The following is a 25113-nucleotide window of genomic DNA, read 5'->3' as shown; positions in this document are numbered from 1 at the left end:
ATTGCTTGATCTTTGGAGATTCACACCCCTGTCTTCTGAGATTCTTTGAACTCCAAGGAAAGATTTGCTAAGTTAGGACTGACTTCTGCAGCCTCTGTGCCGGTCGGTAGTCATGAACTCCCAGGAGACCCCGCCATGCGGGGCTGAGGCTTAATAACTGATAAATCAGTTGTCATTGAATCACCAGATTCATGGGAAGAAAAGGAACAAGGACTCTACAGAATCAACGTAAAAAATGTTAAAGGTAAATCAGCAAAGGCATTGATGTTGGCTTCGCTGGAGCAAAGTTGCCCACCGACCGGAAACTTGAACCACCCTCATGTCGGGGCTTGATGTAAACCTCCCCATGCTAGGCACCAACTCTGCGGGGCTCCTGCGGATCTCCTGCTGTGTAAACAGCTAAGGGAGATGTGGAGTAAAAAGGGCACAGTGAAGACTAAAGGAAAAGAAGTTGACGCTGTGGCAGCAGGCCGGGAAAGAGATTTGAAAAGGCGATGGAAGAGAGCATCAGTGCGGAAGTAGCAGACAAGTAAGCGTAGGTCACGGGTGACCGGGTGCATTGACCATGAATTCACTGGGCCTGCCAGGTTCATTACACTCGGGAGCAGGGCTCGAGTGCGTCTGTTAGCACAGGCATGTATATAAGTACATGAAGGCTCCCTCATACCCTCCGTTGACAGATTACAGCCCTGACCGAGATGGTGCAGTCTTTTCATTAGCAGAGCTGGGTCTAGAAGACTAGTTTCTGCTATGAAAATATCACTGATGACTTCTGTGCCATCAGCTTGGCCAAAACAGCACAAAAAGCCAAGATAATCTTCAATGAGCTTACACATGACAAAAGGGGTGAACAAGAGCGTAAAGATGGCCCTTGCCCACACCAGCTCTCTCCCTTTGTACATGCAGCGATTCGCACTTTGCTGCCTGGATCCCCTCCCCTCTCAGCCCTGCACCTGCACAGAGGCCTGTGCTCAGGGAGCTCCTAGGAGGATATAGAGAAGGAGATGAGCTCAGGCTGGCCTGCATTGGTCCTCTGTGACAAAGGCCTTGGACGGTGCAGCACACCCCAGCCACCTCTAAACCGCGGGCCGTGTCTCCCCATCATGTGGAGCCGTCCAAGCTTCATTCTTGTATTTGCTTGATGTGGTCAGTTGCTTCCTTATGACGTTCTCTCTGGTTTCACAGAACTCCTACTGGAGGCCATCAGCTCCCTGCTGTAGCTGTGTTCCCCCTCCCCCACTCCGGAACCACGCCTCCCCCCCAGTGTTACTGCTCACAGCATCCACCCCATTGTCAGCAGAGGACATGGTGTGCTGTTCTGCCATCTTCACTGGCTTTCCCCATCCAGTCTCTTTCCTCTGTTGACTGTGATTCAAAGTCTGGCTTTTATTCCTTGTGACTTGGAATATTGAATAATGCGATTGGCTCACCTGTCTGGACCCTGACCACACATGAAGAATAATACCACTCCCCAGATCAGAACCCAACGGCTCCACGCTAGGTGCAGATCACCGTCCACGCCTTTTCCTCTGATGGTCAAGCATTTCTCCATCTACACTTGCACGTCACATACCAGAAAAATGCTTTTTCTGGCATTTTCCTTTTTGTGTTACTTTTGTATAGCTTCATCTCCCTTGGTTCCTGACTGCTTCGAAGCCTCTTTGCCTTGCTGGGTGGAAGCCCTAGCCTCATCACTTCCTGTCCCGGAGAGGCCCGCATGGCCCTCACTTCCTGTTTGGGAAGTACATCATTTTAAAACAAAGTTTTCACCCTGTCTTGAGGATATGTTGTTTTTCTCTCTTGAGTGCTGAAATCATGGTATGTGGCCAATTAAGCAGAGACCTCTAGATATCTCAATAAAATATCTTAACATGCGGTGCTTAAAAATATGACTTAATGAATAAATTTTGGTTACCTGCCAGTCATAATGTTCTTACAGCTTCTTTTTAGAAGTCAGGGGTTTGCCTTGGGAAAGGTTTCATCATTATTTACATTGTAAGATCATCAGTAACTGAACTATTAGTGCTACCCGTTGAACAATCATCACTTTAAGTATTGAACAGGTACCCGACGCAGACCTCAAGTGAATACCAGAATTTCATCACAGTGATTGAGCCTAAATATGTTTTTTATTTCAATGCATCAAAAAAATTTAGCAGTAATCAGGCACACATTAACAACCAAGCCACAGGGATTTTCAACACATTTTCAGAAAGAAATGGTAACATTCCCTTTATGCTTAAAAACTATTCTTCATCTCCCAGGTGTGATGGGAGAGTACGAGCCGAAAATTGAGGTCCATTTTCCCCCGGTGGTAGCAGCTGCGAAGGGGACGACGGTGAAGATGGAGTGCTTTGCACTGGGCAAGTAAGTACGTAGCCTGCAGTTAGACGCCGCCCTCCTCGGACGGTGACGCGTGGGTCAGGATCGTTCGTTTGGGTAGTTTTCGTGTTCCCTGAAGCACCACAGTGGCTAGACAGCTTGTACCAAAGGTCCAACTGGGGGCGGAGAAAGTACCTAGGCGTCATTTCCGTGGTCAGCAGTGGCTCTCATTTTGCTACTTAAGCATAAAGGAAACCTTAACCTCAAGAAGAGCTTTACATCTTTTGCCTACAATTTCAGTATCATCCTTAGAATTCACTCAGCCATGATATAATTAAAGGAGGACACGATGAACTGTCTGCTTGTCCTGTGCACGATGTAGAAGAAAACGATGTAGGACTGAAAGGGCGATAGGTCCAGGGAGCCAGCTGCTCTTCTGTCCTCCTAAAACAATGGGATAGCACATGATTTACACCACGTCCTCACGCCTGCCGTGCTCAACGACTTCACACCGAGGATTTAAATCTGATGATGTGCAGTCACTCGCCATGGTGTTTACAGTGTGGGCATAGGGGGCAGAAGCAGGGCAGAGTTTTGATCACACTAGATTGCAGTATTATGATTCATTTAAAAACACAGTGTTATTTTTTAAGACGATAAGACCTCAGGGTCCTTTCTAGACTCCATAATTACAATTTGCATAATGCATCTCTATCAGAGTTCCTAATCACTTAACTTCAGTTATGTGGAGTTAACTCCCACAACGTAACTATGAGGATCTTGGAGATCAGGCATAACATATAAATGTGTTTATAACAGAGGGTTAGCTTGTGGGCATGGAAAATATCAGTAAATGTGAGAAATTCAGCTAGTAAATGGAGATGTAGAAATAAACAGTAAATACCAGATGCTGCAATTTCAGCATTAACTGAAATAATGCTGTTCTCCTCTGATCGAAGTAGAAACAAGGTCATAACACACTAAAAAAAGCAAGTAAGTTGAAAAGCCCATATCTTAAGAAAATGATATCCATATTCATCTGGGAGATATTTTAACAGATTTCCTAGGAAGCCTTCCAAACCCAAAGATATCATTTAAGTGGATAATATTGAATAAAACCTTGAAAATTCATGTCTTTACCGTTTGCCCATTTCATAGTATCAGCATGAAAAAATCCCCAGTAAGTTGCTTAATTTTGATAAATGTAAAAATAATGTATTCTGACTTGATATCAAAAGTTTCAGAATATCCTGAAGTTAAATAATATTTTAAGTACCTGAATTTATACCACAGCCACAAATAGAAGGAGGTCATATTGTAAGACAAATTAGAAAACTAGATTTAGGGAGACAAAACAATGCAGAGTGTTTCCCCAGGCAGGCTTATTTAATAAGTTAGATGTGGTTGCTTCTGGAAGCCTCGGCATTGTTTCCCCGAGGTGGGGTCCAGCAGTCAGAACGTTCCTGTTCATTTGTGTCAACGTCCTGCTCTGCCTCCACCACCCTTCCCCTCACCAGAGCAAGTGAAGGAGAGGGTGAAGGAAAATGTACCACTGCAGTCTATGGCATGTCACAGTTACGGAAAAAGACACATAAAGCCATCATCACTGCCTAAAAACTAACCCGCCACCCTCATGAAAATACAGACTGAAGAAGCAGTGTTTTGGCACGCGCCGGTCCCATGATCCCACGGCAGCCTGTGCGTGCCGGGAAGGCTCACGGCGCAGGCCCCACACACTCAGACCAGGCAAATGCAGATGGACCGTGAGCATCTGCTCAGCGTTCTTTCTCTGCGTGGTCTCCGTGGGCCTCAGGCCCCCTGTGGGCTCATTGCCCCCTCTCAGGAGACCCAGGTGGGGGGCGTCTAGCTGGCCCCCCACAGATGTGTCAGCAGATTCGGGAATTTGCTAACAGATGGCGTGGAACCTGGGACATGGTTGGTGGCTGTTGCTCTTTCTCCTCTTGCCCTCATCTTCCAGGGTGGCCTTTCCCAAACCCTGTCCTTCACTTCACTGCCAGTTCAGCAGAGGTGAGCCGCCACGCGTGGTCTGACGCAAGCCCTGTGTGCTGCGCCTGCAGGCGTCTGTGATGGCCTCTTCCAGCGTTCAGTGCCATTTGAAGTGTGGACACAGGTGCTCCAGCACTGTGGACGGTGTCGGGCCCACATGCGGACAGGGTCCCCCGAGCGTTCGGTGGATCGAGGGGAAGATCTGGGAGGAAGCTGAGGCATTTGTAGGCAGAGTAGCAAGAATCCCTTCTCAGCTGAGAGCAGGAGGAGCAGTGTGCCGGGGAGTAACAATGCCAGGCCGGCGAGCTGGAGACTCGCCAGAGTGGGCGGTAGAGCTGCACCGCCTGCAGCCACAGGAACAGCTCAAGAAAGATCTGGAATCTTCCCCCAGGCGGCTCCTCCAACAACACGTGGTTACTTTCAGGAAGCGTGAAATCCATGTCATGAATTAGTGCTTGAAGTCCTTTCCTTCTACGTAAGACCCAGCAGCCCCGTCCGCTATTCTTCTCATCTTTTACCTCTTCAGCGTCCCCCTTCCTTTCCTCTTCTCCTCTTCCAACACTAACTACGTGAAAAGGGACCCGTCCCCCAGCTTGTTTGCCCGTCCTGTGGCCTGGGGTCATCCCACTGCCACCAGGAAGCAGCTGGGGGTCTGGGGAGCAGCAGAGGCGCTACGGGGCTGCAGCGCCGAGCGGGAAGAGAACCATGCAGGGGTGCGCATGGAACAGCGTAGTGCGCACCATTAGGGGAGAGTCCTGACCAGCCCTCGTGGTGTGCTGAGGCTGCCTTTCCTGGCATCTGCCACATCATTGGTGCTCAGGAAAATGTCTGCTGAAGAAATGGTCAACTCAAAAATGCTGAGTCTGGGGCTGGGAAGATGGCTCAGTGGTAGAGCTCTTGCCTTGCATGCCTGAGGCCCTGGGTTCGATTCCTCAGCACCACATAAGCAAAAAGAAAGAAAACCGGAGGTGATGCTGAGGCTCCAGTGGTAGAGCGCTAGCCTTGAGCTGAAGAGCTGAGGGACAGCGCCCAGGCCCAGAGTTCAGGCCCCACGACCGGACCCCCCCCAAAAAAAATGCTGAGTCTACTATTAACTGACTCCACTATTTACATTAACTGATAATGAATGAAAACGCCGCTGTTTCTTCCGTCATGCGTCCGGATGTATGTGTCCGTGCATGACACCTCTGCCTCTCGCCTCACTGTCCGCTCATCCTCCGTCCCCCCTTGCCCTGTCCCCTGCCTCTCTCCATCAATGGTGTCCTTGTCTTAGACTTGCTGTGTCTCCATCTCTGTTGCTGTGGTGGTGGTGGTGGTATGACCGCTTTCCGTGAGCTCCAGCCTGTTAACCGATATCTTAGTCCTTAAGTAGAGACGGTTTGCTCTGAGTAAGTGAAGGACAGGGTGGAAACTACACGTCTCGCAGAGTCGCCCTTGATGCAGAGACAGTTTGAGGGTCAAATAGGGAAACGAGTATAACCATGCTACCTCCAGCTTTGCCTATTCTTCCACCATCCGATTTCCTGCTGGTAATCCCCATTTTCATCACATTGCTAACGGAAACACGTCCTAGTTATACTACTTACTACTTGTACCAAGGAAAAATGATAGAGTCCTTAGTGTACACGTGACAAAAAGCAGCAGTGGGTGGGATGCCGGTGGCTCACACCTGTCAGCTACTCAGGAGGCTGAGGTCCGAGCATCCGCGGTTCAAATCCAGCCCAGGCAGCAAAGTCCGTGAGACTCATCTCCAATGAACCACTGGAATCCTGGAAGTGGCACTGTGGCTTAAGTGGTAGAGCACTAGCCTTGAGCAAAAGGGTTCAGGACAGTGCCCAGGCTCTGAGTTCAAGCCCCACAACCAACAAAAAAGCAGTAGTAGGCTTCAGGAAGTTCATTTCACAACTGAAGGACCCACAAAGTCAAGGGGCAGCTGAGGTCTGGGAAGCATGGGTGCTGGCGTGTGCTGGTCGCCAGGATCTCCATCTTACAGAGATGCTCTTCTGTCTCCTGAACGTGTGCAGATCCAGCACCACTCCTCCTGCAGCAAGCGGCGTGAGTTACCTGTGAGCTCGGCACCCGCCGGCCACGCTGGCCTTGCCCCTCCCCCACCCCACCTGGCTGCTGGAGACAGTCAGTGCACTTAACAGTAATAATAATGACAGTAATAACAACAGATTTTTTTCTCTGAATTTTCTCTGACTGTGACAAGATCACATGAAACCCAATAGTTTAAACTAGAAACTGTCTTTATCTGGTAAAGAATCATACTCTAAGACATGTCAGGGTGCTGTGTCATTGCTTATAAGCCATTTTATTTCTCTTCAAAATTGCCACTTTTTGATCTGTCCTTGAAGGTGTTCAGTTTCTATAAATTGCAATATATAAATTAATGCACATAGATAATTTTTAAAAATATATGCTCCACTCTTCTCTATATTCTTGAAGAAAAATGGAAGAAAGCAAATGTTGGGTAATCCAACTTCATTCTCTTGATAGTGTGAATTTTCACAACCTGTCTAATTTGAAGCTAAGTCAAATCAGAGAACTGGAAACTTGGAGTTCCTTTCTGGAGAAATCTCTACTGGAATCTGAACTTGGCGAATTGAGATGTGTCTCTGCAGCCCGGCAGACCGGTTCACACAGAGCTTCAAACAGAACTCACGAAGGGACTGTGACATGGTTGTGTGTGATATTGGTCAGTTCTGCAAAGTTATTTCCAAGAAAAAAGAGAAATGCCTAAGTATGATCCACATAGGTGTGAGATGACTTGGGAAATACAGCCAGGTGCTAAAAAAAAATGGAGGGGGATTAATTACTCTGGAAGAAAAAGGCTGCTTTAGACATATGGAACACTATTACCAAGAGATTGCTCACAAGCTGTTCTTCAGTTTCAAGGAGGCAGGGAGGGGCAGAATTCCAGCGGAGTGGCATGAAGCCTGGGAATCAGACAGGACTCCTGTAGATGGTTTTGACAAAAAGAGTTGTTAGAGAAAACAGGCTGTGGTGGGGGGAGGGAAGGCTCGGAAGGCGTTGGCCCACACCAACTCACGGCGGTAATGACGTCCATTTGTCATGGAATGGTTGAGATGCAGTGTCCCCTGAAAGGAGACAGTGGTCTAGGGCAGATGGGAAATGAAATCCTGAAGCCTCCTTGTTTTCTGACCACTCAGCCACCCACCCTTGGGCTAAATATTAGGAGCATAGGTCAGAGTCCCAGGCAGCGTCTCCCTGTGGCGTGGTTGTTAATGTGTGCTTTGATTACTGCTAAATTTTTTTGATGCATTGAAATAAAAAGCATATTTAGGTCCAACCACTGTGATGAAATTCTGGTATTCATGTGAGGTCTGCCATCTGCATTTCCAAAGTCATCTTTGAGTTTCCATCCAGCCACACGAGCTTCCAGTCTGCGGCTCTGAACCCTGCTCCCTCCATCTAAAACATCCGCTATCACGGCTATTCCGCCTGCTGCCTTTCTTGTGAGCCAGTCTGTTACTGGCAGCCATGTGCAGGTCACCTGTCGCCTCTTGGGTTCAGGTGTAAGGAACATGATCCATTTTTCACAAGAGGGCGGTGCTACTGCCTTTGGTGTGATCTAACCAATGTCTCCAGGTACCATTCACAGTCGTGGCCCAGAAGATTCTCGCCACACTCAAGCTGGCTGCAGGTTTCCAGCAGATTTCACTTCACTGGGTGACCTTTCGTGGTCCCCAGAACCATCACTAGGTTTGTCACACAGCTACCATCCACAAAGATGCTTAGCTGACCCCACACATCAGGTTGATCTGTAATAAAAACTTGGTTATTCTGTAATAAAAAAATTAAAGTCATGTGCTACAAAGCAACACCAGCTTATCTCCCACGACAATTGTGAACACACTGTAAGTGCTTCAGGAAGATTGTTTTCCACTTTACGTGTTTCTTATCTTGCTTTTTCAGCCATCAGCACACAATCAGATCAGCTGTGTTAAAGGCCTTGAACCAGTTACTGTAATAATTATATGAATGACCTTTCTAAGCCTGTCTGAAACCTGGCAGTGAGTGGGAGGAAGAACACATTCTATTCCTGCCCTTTTTAGTTCCTGTGTGTCTCTCTCAGAGGCATTTACAAGTCATCTTCTGTTACCCTCCATCAAATGCCTGTGGAGGAACCCGGAATCTCAGGGGCTTTTCCCCTGTTTCTAACGTTTTACTTGAAATTAAAAGGCACCAGTTACTCAGTTTAGAAAGTCATTCCTGCTGTGGTTTGTGCTTTCTTTTCCTCGTTGTCTCAAATGGCTGCCTGTGCCCTGTTGTTCTGCGAGAATGACAGACATTCCCCGGGGACTCCTCCCCGGCTGCAGTTGGCAAGTGCTCCTGAAAGAACCTGCTCTTTAGTTACAGATTGATGATTTATTAATACTGTTTATTTGGCTCTGCCAGTCACTCCGGCTGTAAGAATGGAAGGTGAATTGGAGTTGTGTGGTATTTGTCTATCAAACTAAAATCAAATTACTTCATCATCATGCTGACAGAAGATCTGGGGATGGAAGTCAGCTGCCGGCCGGGATCAGTGTGCACTGGGCCCCCACGGGAGCAAGGACGGTGCTGTAACCTTGTGAGCTGGTGGTGGCTTTTGTGTTTCTGAGACCAGAGATGCGCCCTTACTGTATCCCCACATCTGTGGATCGGTGGGAGATCTGGCAAGTGCCTAGATTCTGCCCTTGTCCTTTCTAACCCTGTCATCTCTGGAGTGGAAAATCTGTGCATGTGCTTAGAAGAGTTGTTACTTCTAGGAAAACAGACCACTTTATTGTTTACATTTATAAGCACCAAAAAGTGGCATTCTATTTATAACTTTGTCTAGTGGTATCTTAGGACCCCTTTATCCAACCCAGAGAAAACAGAGATGGCTAGAAGACAGAAAAGGCCAAACCAGAACCAGGCCTCCTGCCCACCCCTCCCCACCCCCAGCTTGCTTCCATGTGATCCCCAAAATGCTTGTTTTTTCTGGATGCAGTAAAGGGTATCCATATGTGTGGAGAGTGTGTGTGTGTGTGTGTGTGTGTGCAGGTAGGTTGAGTATCAGGAATTCCATTCTTAGTACTCCACTCCAGTAGAATGGTCCACTCCACAGATAACTCTAACGCGACTGAAATCTTTACTTGGATCCACTTAAACTTGTCCAACAGCTGTAGTTTCAGTAATTCCATAAAATTACCTCTTCTCTAGATGTGGAAAGTGAGATAAAACCTGTGGATATTGAAATCCGTGCAGCTTCTATCTGCATCCACCCCCGTAACCCCAAAGAGGGTCAGGGCTCTTGATGCTTGAATGAATCTTCATCAGAAAGTTGCGAATAATCTCAGGATGTGAGAACTAAGCTCCAGACCAGTAATAGAGGGTTCTGTTTCCTGCTTGATTCTAACTATTGCTCTAAAATGCCTGTCAAAGGGCAAGGAGAACAGTGAATCTAGGCCAATTTTGTGTTCTCTCTAGCCTCAGTTTCCCTCCATGAACTCTCATTCTGGGGGGTTCATGTCATCTCTATCCACAAATTTCCAATGAAAGTTTTTGTGAAATTTACGTGAAATATTTTCCCAACATTTTTCTTGAAATGGATGCTAGCGTCTATATTGCGGGGCGGGGCACGCTAATGTTGATTTATGTAACAAGAAATCCTCTAGAAATGTGGTGGGCGTTTTCTGAGAGCTCGTCTGAGCCAGTCACTTTCACAGAGATGTTTAATTTTTGAATCTGTCACGGCACATGAGTCTGAAAGCTTTGCGTCTCACCCTGCCCAGAGCCTGCCATGTGTGTGTCCATTACTGTCACCTAGTTGATAGCTGAGCAAGCAAGCAAAGTAACAGATCACGCCCAACACAAAGATCAAGTCCCATTTTAAAAATGGTTTTCCCATGCAACTATAAGAACCATTGATACTAAGTTGGAAATTTAGACACGAAGCATTAGGGAATTCATGCCATTCAAACATTTTTTTAAATTTTTGTATTTATTTCTTAATTGAACTGCTGAGTATATGTGATGACATTCTCTCTGCCCCGTTGTGCATCCTGCTCCCCACCGGAGTCCCCTCCCAGTCCTCCCCCTCCTCTTCCCCACCCACTGTCCCTTCCTTATCCACCCCTCCTCCCCGACCTCGCTCCCCTCCCCACCCTTCCCATCCTCCTCCCCACCCCCACCCTGTGTCCAGCTCAGCCTCCACTGGGGAGATTCCTCCCTGTTTCTGTAGGTCCAAGCTCATCACCTGTTTGTATATCATTCCCTGGCCTTCCTCCCTGTTTTATCACACTGCCACCCATCCGCCCTGGTGTTTGTCTGGACATGTGATTTGGTTGTTCACACCAGCTTTACCTCATATTTTAGTCTTTGGGATGTCACTCACTCCCCTTCCACAGCTGTGGGTCCAGAGGGGACCCTAGAACTCCAGCCCAAACTCAGCTCCCTGTGTGCAACCCAGACGCACTGCCATCCCTGGAGGTGATGGGAGGCAGCCACCAGGACAAGGAGCTCCTTGCCGTCCCTCCCCCACCTCCCGCTCTGCTCAGCTCTGCACCATGTCCCTTCCTCCCCTCTCCTCCCATCCTCCCCTCCCTGCTCACCTCCACCTGCTGGGAGAGGAGCACTTGCTGAGAGAGCTGCTCACTCACCAACAGAACAGGCCAGGGGACGCAGGAAGACACGAGTGAGTTCTGGGAATTCTAACTGAGGGCACCTGTGAGCCAGGCAGGGCCAGGCCGCGCCTGTGGAGCCGCCTGGGCGGCTCACTCGGGATGTCTTCCTCCGGCCCGCCTTGCAGAAGCAGTCTCACATTGACGTCGGCTCTGGTGCAATGGAGCTGCTCTGTGAAAGTCAGTCTGATAAGCAGGAGAGCCTGGGATCGTTTTCTGTACCCAGCGTGGTGGCCCCCACGGGGATGGCCTCAGGAGAAGAGCGGCAAGGCCGGTGGCCGTGAGCTCAGTCAGCCTTCCCTCCCGGGCCCTGAGCCCCAAGGCTCCTCTTCTCAAACGCCCTTCACAGAGAGGGTGTGCAGCAAGCTTGGAAGTGCTAAAGATAAATAGGATTATTCCCAATGTCCTCAAGGTACTTTCCAGTTATGAGGATGGTTGGGATCTGGCACGGGTGTCACGGGGTGTCCACGGTGTCCTCGGCATGGCACAGGGGGCTGAACTCCACCCTTCCCTCAACAAGGAAATCTCAGGTCTCACACAGACATGGCTCGTAAGCCTGTGTCTTCTGGGAACCAGAAGCTAACTTGTATTTTTTCCTGAAGCAATATTTATCATAAAACTTTGCTATGAAATTAAATGTTTTTGCTGTAAATCCAATAGTTCCATTTAAGAATATAATGAAATAAACACTTTGCATACACAATATATAATCAAAGTGGTTTTGAATTGCTCATTTGTTGAAAGATCATTTAATGATCTTTATTATGTTCCAGCACTTTCTATTTCACAGGACAGTAAAGTAGTACTTTTCATTGCATATTTTTAATTTGGTGAGTTGTCCGTTAGTTTTCTGTGCTTGCATGCTTGGTTTTCAAAGGTAGGAGTCATAGGTACATCGTGGTGTCTGCTGTATTTAGACACAGTGTATTTCTTCTGTGAGACCATCCATGTGTTACATACATGTTTGCATGTGTGTAAGTGTGAAAATCCAGAGAATACCCCAAGATAACCAGAAACTCAGTATCTGTCACCTTCTTTACCTTGCTGCTTTTTGATTTGAAATAAAGCAGAGCAGTTCCTACTAGTGTTTGTTCTTTTTTATATGGTTTCATGTCCTATCTTTTTAATGATAATTCCTGGACTGGAGAATTATTTCCACTAATAGCCAATAGACAAGAACCAGTGGGGATACCTCTGCTGCTGTTTTATGCTGCAAAAGGCAAATGACAAGTACTTATGGCCATTTCTGTTCCTTACTGCTATTTTCTTTGGGAGATTGAATCAACCTACTTTACAACTTTTAGAATGTCTTATTTATGGCCATGTTCTCGGAGGAAGGTCCATTATAAAATCAGGTCACTTGCTTTATAAATCCCCACAGAGAAATGCAGCCTCCCAGCATCTCTTGGAGAGTGGGAGGGAGTGCCGAGGGAACGTAGGCGTGTTCGCTCGTAACGTGCACAGACATCTTTCTTCCTGGAGTAACACCTACGTGTGGGGGCCCCTAAACCAGATGGCAGGAGTAACGGAGGAGCTGCTCAGCTCTTCTCTGGCATGACTGAGTACTTAGCCTCCTCTCAGCATCAGCACGAGAGAACGCAGGCTGTCCCGCAGCCCAGCTTTGTAATTAGAATAGCATTTAGAGCCCAGCATTTGGAGATTAAACAACCAGGCTTCTCAGAGTATGTGTTTATCTGCTTGTTTGATGCTGATGTGTTTGGTTCATATTGTACTCACATTTCAACTATGCTATGGGTTTTCTTGCTATTGAGTTTTGTGAGTTCTTTAAACATCCAGGGACTAAGTCCCTGATCCTAGATGTGCCTTGTGCATATTTTCTTCTGCTCGTGGCTTGCCTTTTTATTACCTAGGCATTGATGGACATTCTGTGGAGGTCATTCCCCCCAGTCCTCCTGTTGGGAAAGAGGCTCCTCACTGACAGAGCCCCACATCTCCTCCTTTCAGACTTCCAGTCCCCTAACTCTCGCTGCCTCAGTATCCCCAGATTCCCCGCTCCACCTCCCTTGGCAGCTCTGCCAGAGTCCCCTCCTCCTCGAGCCTGGTCAGGGAGTGGCCAGACACACCACTAATGACCCCAGACATGTGTGTGATACGTCAGGGCTGACACTCATGGTCAGAACAGTTCTCCCAAGGATTGGTTGCTTTCTCCTTGTTTCAAATCAAATATTAAAATGTAAATGAAAAGTAAAAAAGTAAAGGTTGATTTAAACTGACAGGAACCATCTTTATCTACAAGGAAGATAAGATCAGGAGAGATAGCAGATCTCAGCTGTCTTTATGTGATGAAGTTATGCATAAACTCTGGCAACAGGAAGATAACAGGGTAGATCTTTGACTACATCCTTCCTTGGACAGCATTGAAAACAGGACAGTAGAAAAGAAAAGTTAATTTCTACCAATCATTAGCAGTTTGAGGAACCCATGATTTTGCTATTATTGAATACGTGTATTTTCAGAGGCAGAACTGTGATGATTGAGTAGCCCCGATTTCAGATACTTCTCAAATTTTCACCACCGGCATAGCACAGGATGGGTTTCTATCTTGGAAGCCCATTCTCTGAATCTCTAAAGGAATAATGTATTATATCAGGTGGAGTTGCAATTAGACTTCTCCAAGAGAATGCAGATGTGAAGAGCATGCATTAATATGATGAGTCCCACCTACACATACACGTGCGCGCGCACACACACACACACACACAGTGTATTTCATGTGAGCCTGTTCACCTGCTCTGTGGAGCACTACTTTCTGAAATATTTGCTTGCAGCAACATTCTGTTTCTTTGTGAAATACCTTCCCAGATCCAACCCATTTCTCACGCACTTCCCACAGCAAGAATTCCAGCCTTCCATATCTCTCTGTCCAGTGGAGCCACTCAGCTCTCACACTTTCAATCGAAAATAGACGGCAGAGACTTCACTCTCCCGCTTTCTACTTACAACTGCTGTGTGCCTGGCTCAGCCAGAGAAGCTCAGCCTATAAAAATATTTCCACAGATATGAAATGCTGGGATTTTTGTGCTGCTTTATCTTCCCAAGTATTCTTTTTTCCCTGTGAGTTGAAAGAGTATTTTGTAGAGCTCAGTTTTCACATTAAGTCAAGGGTGACATTTTACTCTGGTATTGCTCTTAATATTAAAAATATTTTATATAATGACTTTAGCATCACATTTGGTATACCAATCTTAAAGAATTTCAAGAGTTAACAATTATAAATGCTGAAGTCCATGTGTCAGATATTTAGGAAAATATATGTATTTTGATGAAATACATAAATACCAATCCATTCGTTTTTCTGGTATAATGAATATTTGGAGATACATGTGACTCAGATTATGAAAAAAAGGGCAAAACAAAATAGCTGAGCCAGTTTCTAAGAAATATCCTCATTCTGAGTACAATATGGCTTAGAATCTTCTATGCTTAAAGAAAAAAAAACCTTAGCAACATTAAATCATTAGGTAGCAGCATTAAATCATTAGGTAATATCAATAGAAAAGAACACAAGTAGGAAGTAAATATCAATACAACTCAAAGCAAATATCACTGAAAGGTAAATTTGAGTGTTTTCTTCTGTAACCGAGAGTGAGGATAAATCTGCCCCCTTACAGGAAATGATTAATGAGCCAGTTTTGCTGCTTGGCGTTTGTGGGTTTTTCCTTTTAAATTAAGTTAGTTAACATTAATAAGTAATGTTCATTTTAAACACGTGAAGGTTAGAAATGAATCTTCACAACTGTTCAGTTTAACTTTATACCAAAATAATGACTAAGACTGTCCATTAAGGAGCTATTCAACGTCTGTTTCAAGTTTTCAGTTCTTTGCTTTTCAGTGGTTCTGGCACTTGAACTGAGGTCAGGGTGCTCTCCCTGACCCAGGGTCCTTCTGTCCTTCCACCCAGTACCTAGCTTGAGAATCTGTATTTTTAAATTAGGGTATTATTACTGGAAACGCATAGTACTCAAAGGAAAATCCACTCAAAACGTTGTGCTCCGTACGGCCCTGGAGGCTCATTCCTGCAATCCTGTCTATTCCGGAGGCTGAGATTTGGAGGATCAAGGTTTAAAGTCCACCCAGGCAGATTCCATCTCCAAAGTAATGAGCAAAAGTCTGGATGGGCAGCACAGCCAAGTAGAAGCGCACGAGCTCTTGAGAGTGAGGGCCTGAGTTCCTCTGCTGCTACCAACACAAAAACAGTCATGCTCCATGAAGGTCCACTAATAAGCTGAGCAAGCGCTGGCCCTCAAGAGTGGACCTGTGCCGTACTTTGAGTTGTAGCGTTAGATTTTGGATTCATAAGTCAGGGTAGGAAGGAAGGAAAAAACACAATGAATCTGTATCAGTGTAAAAAGAAGGCCACGTGTGGGGTGCCGGTTGCAGTATCTCCCTAATAGCAAAGCAGCAGGGAACAGAAGCAGGTAAAAGCCAGATTTCTCTCGTTCACATAGCGTTTCCGCAGCAAGGCCTCAGCCTCCCGGGATGAAGGCCTGTCAGGGTTGTGTTTGCTCTGTGACAAAGGCTACACGGTGTCCTGGGGCCTGTCCGTTGATGATCCTCTCTCCTGCACCACTTGGGTGTCCTGGGGCCTGTCTGTTGATGATCCTCTCTCCTGCACCACTTGGGTGTCCTGGGGCCTGTCTGTTGATGATCCTCTCTCCCGCACCACACAGGTGTCCTGGGGCCTATGCTGCTCACTGTCCTCTCTCCATACGAGACAGAGCCCATTGGATGGTCCACACGGCACAGTGTCAGGCCCAGAATGGAACAGTGGTGTTGCAACAATGGCTTTGGGTGACTTGCTTTCTCTTAAGATTACTTAATCTCTTCTTCAGTTTACTTGCCTGTAAAATCCAGAAACACAGCCGGCTTTAGGCTTCTGGGGAGGTAAATGGTCCACTGTTAAAACCCTGGAGCCAAGCACCAACTCCCTGGATCGTAACTCCATGGTTTATTATCCAAAACTCCTAGGCTGGTCAGGAGCCTGGAGGAGCACTGGTCCTGAGCACCTTCTCCTCACCACCGGGGCTGGGATAGAAGTGCAGTAGCGGCCGGGCGCTGTGTGCCACGCTCTCACAGGGCCACCAGGGTCTCCCCGCAGCACCACGTGCACCCACGTCAGCTGGCTGAGCGGGCGTGGGCCAGCTGTGCACGGCGCTCATCCATGGGGAACACGCCACAAGAGGCGGCCATGTGACTCACAGGCAACCGGAAACCCATGACGTCCCATGCGCCCAACTCCAGTGCACCTGACCCCGCACTCAGCCCAGTGTGAACTGGCCCGGAGTGGGTGCAGGCCTCTCCGGCGGGAGCCGCTGTGAATGTTGTCATGGCAACCTGAGCGACAGCAGATTATGGCATCTAGTCAGGTGTCCTGAGGAGTGTGGCTGCGACAGCAACCAACGAAGTGGGGTTTGTCATCATGTTAAGGAGCTACATCTTCCTTACCAAGTACTGTAGTGAACAGTACCCGCTCCAGCTTACCCTCTTGGTACTAGCCAACGCAGGATGTGACTCAGAATGACAAAGGTATACAGTATTTTTAAAAACTTCGAAATGTTCTAGAGAAAAATACATTTTTATAGTTTCAAATTTTTAATTAGCAAGGACAATATAGTGAGCGTCTTCAAGTTTATCGAGGCTGGTACTGTGCAGAATACCCAGTCCTGCACCTCGTCCCCGGGAGAAGCCTGACCTGCAGAGTGAACATCGTTTACCCACAGCATGAGGCGTGAGGGGCGCGGGGAAAGCATTCATTCCTGCTCTTGGTCCGGGGTGAATCGGGGAGCTCCCCTGGGGCCTGCCGGCGTGCTCTGGTTCAGGGGTACTCACTGGCGGGCAGGCGAGCTCAGCTGAGAACTCAGCTGAATTGAGTGCCCAGTTCCGTGTACAGAGAACACAGACTAGCCCTGGGACGAACGGGTTCAAATGCTATACACAGTTTTCTCTTTTTTCTTTCTTTTTGTTGTTGGTGGTGTTCGTTGTGGGGCTTGAGCTCAGGGCCTGGGCACTGGCTGTGAGCTTTGTCCACTCAAGGCGAGCGCTCTACCACTTTGAGCCACAGCACCACTTCCAGTTTTCTGGTGGTTAATTGCAGAGAAGAGTTTCAGGCTTTCCCGACTTTGAACCGGGATTCTCAGATCTCTAGGATTACCAGCGTGAGCCACTGGCACCTGGCTTATACCAAATTTTCAAATGGAAGAAAACTGTAAAATTTTGAAAACAAGTAGTAAAACCATGAAGGCCACAGCAGACCACAATCTCCCAAGAGGTTACTAAGATTTTCTTTGCCTGAATTGCAGTCTTTGCCTCAAATAATTAAAAGTGATGGTAAGTACTCTTAGCTGTGACTCTTAAGTACTAAGCCGAATTAATGCTGCAGGAAGGCTGTGCATTCATGCACCATCATCCATTCCTAGTCAAGAATCATTAAGCAGAAAGCTAAGCTTATACTCAAGGAAGATGCACTTAAGTTCTTTTCCTTAAAGGCCAATCAGTCCCCTCATTTGGAGGCTGTGCCAGTGGCTTTGCCTCCAGGAGAAGTGCTCTAAGCCTCCTCCTGTCCAAGAGAGAGCACATGCCATCTCCTCTGCCCTCAAGTGTCCAGACTTGTATTTTTTTGGGGGGGGAGGGGGTCCGGTCATGGGGCCTGAACTCTGGGCCGGGCGCTGTCCCTCAGCTCTTCAGCTCAAGGCTAGCACTCTACCACTTGAGCCACAGCGCCACTTCCGGCTTTTTTCTTTTTGCTTATGTGGTGCTGAGGAATCGAACCCAGGACCTCATTCATTCAAGGCAAGCGCTCTACCACTGAGCCACCTTCCCAGCCATCCAGACTTCTACAAAGGAAACCTTTGCCTTCAAACACTTGGAGCATTAGGTAGATAGCAGTGATCATCTGCTTTAGAAGTTGGCTTTCCCTCTTTTGTTTTTGTTTTTTGAGCTAAAAGATCATAAAAGAAAAAAATCCTTTGGCTCAATAGCTTTTTTTATTATGGTTTTTTATGTGCTTTCTTAGAGAAAAGTTATAAAACTTGGTCCTTTCAGTTTCTAGCGGAGATATACAATGTTCTCTTCTCTTTGTGCGAGCCACCGTGGAGCCATAACTGTATACACTTTCACATCGGATGTAAAATTCATATCTCACTCATGAGGCATGCAGGGAGCACAGGAAACGCCGTCGACAGAACTGCAGTCTGTCTGAATAGTGATTTGTGGCCGGGGAGTACTTTTCCTTCGGAATCATTAAATCTTTGCAGCTAAGTATTCCTATGCAATGACAGATTGTACGCATGTATGAAAATGATCTCTTCAAAAGTGCCCGCAACGACGCTAGCGATGGCCCAAGCTCTCCAGTCTATCCCCAGGTGATGCTGTCACCCTGTCACTGGGACAGTCACAGTGAAGGGTTTGTGTCAGTGTCCACGGCTTCCAGGGGCTCCATTATTAGTAATAGATATTCTTCAGCCAAACGGAAATACCACAACATTAACTAGAAATCTACCTTCTTAAAGTTGCATTGCTCGTTGTATGTAGAAGTCACGCGTGTAGCTCAGCAGACTTCCAAGGGAATGGAACAAGGGGAAAGGTGCCCTTTTCCTTTCCTGGCTGTCAGAACTCACATCTATGCTTCTTTGCCCAGCACACTGAAGTCCTCTACTCTTTACCTTTTGTTGTTGTTGTTGTTGTCAATCATGGGGCTTGAACTCTGGGCCTGGGCGCTGTCCTTCAGCTCCTCAGCTCAAGGCTAGCAGTCTACCACTTGAGCCACAGCGCCACTTCCAGTATTCTGGTGGTTCATTGGAGATAAGAGTCTCATGGACTCTTCTGCCTGGGCTGGCTTTGAACCACGATCCTCAGATCTCAGCCTCCTGAGTAGCTGGGATGATAGGCGTGAGCCACCGTCACCTGGCTGAAGTCTTCTTTATGCCATCACATTCAGGTTATTAAGGTGGAGAAATTTGTCTTGGATAATATTGTTATGTTACATGTTTCAAAACTTGCTATGCTCTCTGATACATTTTCTGTTTTTAATTAATATATTATTGTGAAAAGGGATTTTATTGTACAATTTCCATGCCCAGATATAATTTACTTTGTCAACTATATATTTTAAACCTCAAGTGCTTACCAAAAAGGTGAATGAGTCAAGCTATTTCTCTAAGTTGTCACAGAAAGCATAAATATGGGTTTCCAAGATGCCTGGAATCCATCAGCATGGCCCACAGCTCTGGACCAGCGTCATTTAACACTGGCTCTGTAATTCAGGAAGCTGACCCGGTGAGTGTCTAGGCACTCATCGGTGCTGGGCCACGCTTTCATGTTCCAAAGCTTCTAACAGCTCAGATGCAAACGGTTTAGGCTACTAGCCTTGAGGAGTCAAGAAAGGAAGGAGCAAAAGCGAGTTGCATGTCCAGGGGGAAGAGAAGAAACGTTTAGCTAAAGCTGAGCTTCACCTGTGCTCTGTGCTGCATTTGCTTGGAAATCATCTTCTGGTCAGTTTTGCCCTTTGTATTAGCCACATTATCGATATTATTAACCTTACTGTTATAGTATATCTTTCACCACTCCTGCTTGAATCTTACACTTTATTTCTTGAGTCATTTTGCACTGGTAGTCTGTTAGAGACAGACTTGCCCAGAGTTTTGTTTAAATCTGAAATGCTTCCATTATTAGCAGTAAGCGTGCAAGATGTAAGCTTCTATAACTTTATCATTTGTATAAAAGTGTGCTGTTTTCCCTCTCCCTCGGCGCGTGGACGTGCACTGCCCACGTGCTCTCACCTCCGCGGTGGGAGTGTCCAGTCCCCTGCAGGGTCTCCCCGCCCCCCGGCTCCTCTTAACAAATGTGACCAGTGTTGTGTGTCTTTGCCTCCTTCCTCCCTGATAGGCGTCCTGCCTTCCGGATGGCCGGCCATTGTTGTTTCTCAAGAACATGCCGTTGCTGTTAAGATGCAATGCATCTTCTTTCTCACCGGCCTCATTGTCTCTGTGTCCTTCTCTCTCTCCATTCTCCCTTTCTTGGGTCCCTCCCTCCCGGGAGGCCCCTCTGTCCTCGCTGCTCTGTGTGCTGGATGTGTGCCAGACATGTGCCCCTGTCATCTGCAGGCCTGCCCACTGAGGCCACCTTTCCTCCCGCTTCCCGCTTCCCGCGCCCTGCACCTGCTGGCTCATTCTGATAGGAAGCACTAACCTGTCTTCCTTGTCAAGAAATACTCTCTTCTGTTGTGTTCTTTTATATGTGTAGCACATTATAGTTTTATTGTCACATTCTATTTCATTTTAATCAATGCAGTTATTTTTATAGTCATTTAGAAGTATTAACATCTTATAGCTTTCTTGATCAATTTTAAATCTATAATTTTAATTCCTAGCCTTATTGCTATTAATGTCTATTATGAAAGTATGCATTATTCTGTAGTTGATAATCCCAGATGACTGAATAAGAATAATTGAATCCACTAGAACAACAAAATTAAAGCCAAATTTGACTGTTAAAATACAAAGATTGCCAAACATAGTGTTTAACTGAAAAGTGAAGTCTAACTGCCAGTCATGTAGGAGGAACAGATCAAAACAAAATGACAACAGGAAAAAAATTAAAACCCACACAAACTGTGAAAGTAAAAGGACAAATAGAAAAGGAGTGGGGGTGGTCCCAGGTGCCCCCATGACTCAGTGAGGCCTGGGGCAATCTCCCTGAGACCCAGGGTCTGACAAGCTCTGTGAAGTTAAACAAGTTAAAAATGAGAGAGAATATTAAAAGCAAGCAATTCAGGGAGTGCCGAGCAAACCTGCTTAGAGTCCAGGGAGAGATTAAATAAGCAGCACAATAGCCTTTTTAACCCATCAGTACCCAGGAGCTATCCCAGTGCCGGGTAATGCTGATGGGCGCGAGGAATGGAGATGTGGGGTCAGGCAGCTGTGGGAACCGCTGCTGCACTGCTGAAGACGACGTGGCAGTGCGTCTTAAAACGAAAACTGCTGGTGGCCTTCCTCCGCAGAAAGCAAACTCACAGGGCATGCTTCATGGGCCACGTTGCTTATCATAATGGTATATTACTGGAAAAACAGAACATAATCAGGTACCACATCGAAAGCCTGATAGAGGTGATTGGGTATCCCACTGCATTTCTGCAGTGGGATAATATGCAGCTATTGCTCAGAAGAACCCAAACCTCTATTCACTGTTTATGGTCTTGTTACTAACTTAAAGGTAGAGATACAGGGTTGACATTTTTTGAAAGAGTGATGAGGGGAAAGCTCACACAAACTGAACTTGCAGCGTGGGGGCAGCGTGGAGACGTGAGGGGCAGGAAGAGCCCCATTGGCAACTTCTCCAAATCACTGTTGTCATTTAAAATACAACATCTTTGCAAATAAATGGAATGTGACTTTGGACTGTTTGGTGGGGCTGTGGAAGAAACGGAGCCTGTCACTGTAATCTCACTGTTCCCCGGCTGGCCACCGAGAGGGTCAGCCCAAGGCCAGCCATGTGAGGGGTCAGCCCAAGGCCGGCCACTGAGAGGGTCAGCCTGAGGCCGGCCACTGAGAGGGTCAGCCCGAGGCCGGCCACATGAGGGGTCAGCCCTAGGCCGGCCACTGAGAGGGTCAGCCTGAGGCCGGCCACCGAGAGGGTCAGCCCAAGGCCAGCCACGTGAGGGGCCAGCCCAAGGCTGGCCACTGAGAGGGTCAGCCCGAGGCCGGCCACATGAGGGGTCAACCTGAGGCCAACCATATGAGGGGTCAACCCAAGGCCAACCATATGAGGGGTCAACCTGAGGCCAACCACGTGAGGGGTCAGCCCGAGGCCAACCAAGTGAGGGGTCAACCCAAGCCTACCACGTGAAGGATCACCCCAAGGCCGGCCACATGAGGGGTCAGCCCGAGGCCAGCCACATGAGGGGTCAGCCCGAGGCCAATCACATGAAGGGTCAACCCGAGGCCTACCACGTGAAGGATCAGCCCAAGGCTGGCCATGTGAGGGGTCAGCCTAAGACCAACCAAGTGAGGGGTCAACCTGAGGCCTACCATGTGAAGGATCAGCCCAAGGCCAGCCACATGAGGGGTCAGCCTGAAGCCAGTCACGTGAGGGGGATCAGTCACGTGAGGGGGATCAGCCACGGGTCCTCAGTGTGACTGCACTTCCCTGCACCCCATGGGCTTCGCCCCTCGGTCCCCAGGTGGCCAGAGGGGTGACAGCCGGTGGCGGGCCAGCGGTCCCAGGCCAGCGTGGTAACGGTGTTTGCATTCCCTCCCACAGCCCTGTCCCCACGATCACGTGGACGAAGGTGAGCGCGGCCATCCCTGGGAAGGCGCGTCTGCGCAAGTCGCAGGCGGTGCTGGAGATCCCCAACCTGCAGCTGGAGGACGCGGGCCTCTACGAGTGCCGGGCCGAGAACTCGCGGGGCAGAAACGCATTCCGGGGCCAGCTGCAGATCTACAGTGAGTGTCCCCACATGCACACGCGGCCAGCAGTGCCTGGAACCTGAGTGTAATGCATGATAAAGCATCACAGGAAATGATCCTGCACAGAGAAACACTTTAACTCGGTCTGCACCCTTCATCGGTGTGTCATTTTCCTGGTAACAATTCTATAAACGTCACTAACTTATCCTAGGCCTCAGCTTAGGCCGAGACTCACATCTCTGTGGCGCATGCCCTGCCCGGCCAGTCCCCGTTTTCAAGTTGTGCCCACCTCTTTAGGTAGGCCTCACACAGTACTTTAGCTGTAGAAACACCGATGTACTGTAAGAAGTGATCTAAAGTTGTAGATTTTTGAAATTTGAAATTTCTTGCAGAGGAAAAAAAGTACACTGAATTGAGCTGTTAGGAGAATTGAGTCATGTATGTGTTCACACTTCTAGAAGCTAGTGAAGTGGAGGTGAAAAGTAGCCAGTCCTGATTATGTTGGGTCCTGTGAGCAGCCCGTGGTGGTAGCAATTACTCTATACAGCTTACAGACAGCACTCGAAGTGGAGGAACTCGAGCAAGGGGATTCCTGTACTGCACTTGAACCCGTCTTCACCCTCAGCTGAACATGTTTCCAGCATAGCACATTACTTCTCTGTGTCCAGCTGAGAGTCCTAAGATGAAACCTGATCTGTGTGGTTAAAACACATTGACTCCTCAACCCTTAGGAGCAAGGGAGAGGCCACCATGCCTAGCATTCATCAGCAGAGCTACAGAAGGCCTAATGACATGAGATACACCTCCGTGTGGGGAGGTGTACCCAGGAGACAGAGTGAAGCTCAAATGCATTGCATCTGGTGAGCTGCTCACGGCTTCCAAGTTTAAAGGGCCATGCGTCTCCCTGCGCCCAGCCTGGGAGAGGTGCCTGACAGAGCCAGACTAACGAAGGGCCTGGGGTGTCATCCCTCCAGGTGGGTGGGTTCCCCACAGTGCAGGCCTGGTCTGTGAGTGATGGCCACACTACCAATCAGAAGCGGGCCCCGGGCTCTTCCGTTACCTGCACCCTTCTAACAGAGTTGCTAGCAGAGCCCTGTGTGTTTTAGATCTCACATAACCGTTCATTTTGTTGTGCTAAAAATCTGCTGTGCAGCCTTGTTCATAGGATGGCCTGAGACAGACCCTTTCTTGGTACAATCAGTGTGTGGCAATGTTTTTGTCTATCACTGTCCTTTTGTGTGGTATGTTTTAGTTTTGGGCCACAGAGTGGCTCATGAAATAATTTGCCACGTTTAAAAGGAAGCTTTGGTAATGCTGACCCGATCCTGTATGAAATGCAACCTACGTGTTGCAGGTATGTGACAAAGGATGGCAACTCACATTAAACCACCTTCCTGTTCATGCAGTGTGATGTTCATGCAACAATGACATGGAGTTGATTTTCGGCTGTGGAGCCTCACTTCATTCTAACATGATCTGTTAACCCCCTCACTTGGGTGGGCAGTGTGAGTGTGTGTACTTGAGAGCTTTTCTATGAAGGCAGTTAGCCACAGCTGTGTTCACCACTGTGCGTGCATCCAGAGACACAAATGGAGCACGGCGTGCGGCACTGTCTTGGTTGCTCTCACTGCTGTGGACAGGAGTGCAAGTACAGATGCCCAGCCCATTGCTTGGCACAGAGTTAAACCAGGGCTATCCCAGGGCAAAACAGCCACATGCGAGACACCCACCTGTCACTCCCAGAAATGCCAGCAACAGCGTGCTGAGAAGCTTCAGCTGGTCATTGCTCAAGCGACCAGGAGTTGAGCTGATTAGCAAAGGACCCGGTGACTCCATGAGGTTGGCTGTATACACCAGGTACTCACCAGGCTTATGCTGGACCTTGAATTCTAGGTAGACATTGGAACAAACAAGAAGAGAAGCCGGAGGCTTTGTGTGGAGTGGGTAGTATAAGGAAAACAGAGTCTGCTTGGCAGTCGGCCACGAGGATTGTGCAGAGAGTAACCGAGGGTGGCCGAGCGGCCACAGGTCGAACCGGCCTGTGACAGGAGAGCCCTGGGGCCGCCAGCCTCCCCCTTCCCGCCCCACTCCAGGGCCACGGCGGGAGACTGCAGGGAGGCTGATGGCAGGAGCCGCGCAGGAACATCGCTGTGTAGAGCTTTAAAATGGCAGCTCGGAGGCTCAGAATGAGCTTGGTTCATGGCCACTCTACGCCAAACAAAAACAAGCACACGTTGGCTAGAAAACCAATGAGCTTTAAACAAAAGCCCGCAGAGCAGAGCTCCTGCCTGAGACCAACTGCAGGGCTCAGTGGCCAGGCTCTGCCCACCAGCCACGCGCTGGCTTGGACAATGGAGACGCGGAGTAGCCTGTCCTTAGTCTGGAGATCTCGGAAACTGAGTTTGACTGGGGCAAGGCAGGTCCGCAGCTAGCATTCAGTAAGTGAACTTTCTTCTCTGCCTTCTGACCTGGCATGAAGCCGTGCTGGCGCTGTGCTGTCACACTCCCGCACCGGAGAGAGGCCTCCGCCGCTTGGCCGAGCCCCGGCACCGGAGAGAGGCCCCAGCACCGAAGAGAGGCCTCCACTGCGCAGCCGAGCCCCGGCACCGGAGAGAGGCCCCAGCACCGGAGAGAGGCCCCAGCACTGGAGAGAGGCCCCAGCACCAGAGAGAGGCCTCCGCCGCGCAGCC

General features: G+C 48.2%; 1 protein-coding gene across 1 annotated transcript in view; it reads left to right on the top strand.

Moving 5' to 3' along the window:
- Cntn5 (contactin 5) overlaps positions 1-25113 on the top strand; it is a 376198-nt gene that overhangs the window by 225634 nt on the left and 125451 nt on the right. Inside the window, exons 8-9 of the mRNA XM_013009536.1 lie at positions 2265-2367; positions 22278-22459. Coding sequence (XP_012864990.1) covers positions 2265-2367; positions 22278-22459 — 285 coding nt within the window. The remainder of the gene's footprint in view (positions 1-2264; positions 2368-22277; positions 22460-25113) is intronic.

Source organism: Dipodomys ordii, unplaced genomic scaffold (assembly GCF_000151885.1).
Source record: "Dipodomys ordii isolate 6190 unplaced genomic scaffold, Dord_2.0 Scaffold10, whole genome shotgun sequence".
In the NCBI taxonomy this organism is placed as follows: domain Eukaryota; kingdom Metazoa; phylum Chordata; class Mammalia; order Rodentia; family Heteromyidae; genus Dipodomys; species Dipodomys ordii.
This window is presented reverse-complemented; position numbering and strand designations above follow the sequence as displayed.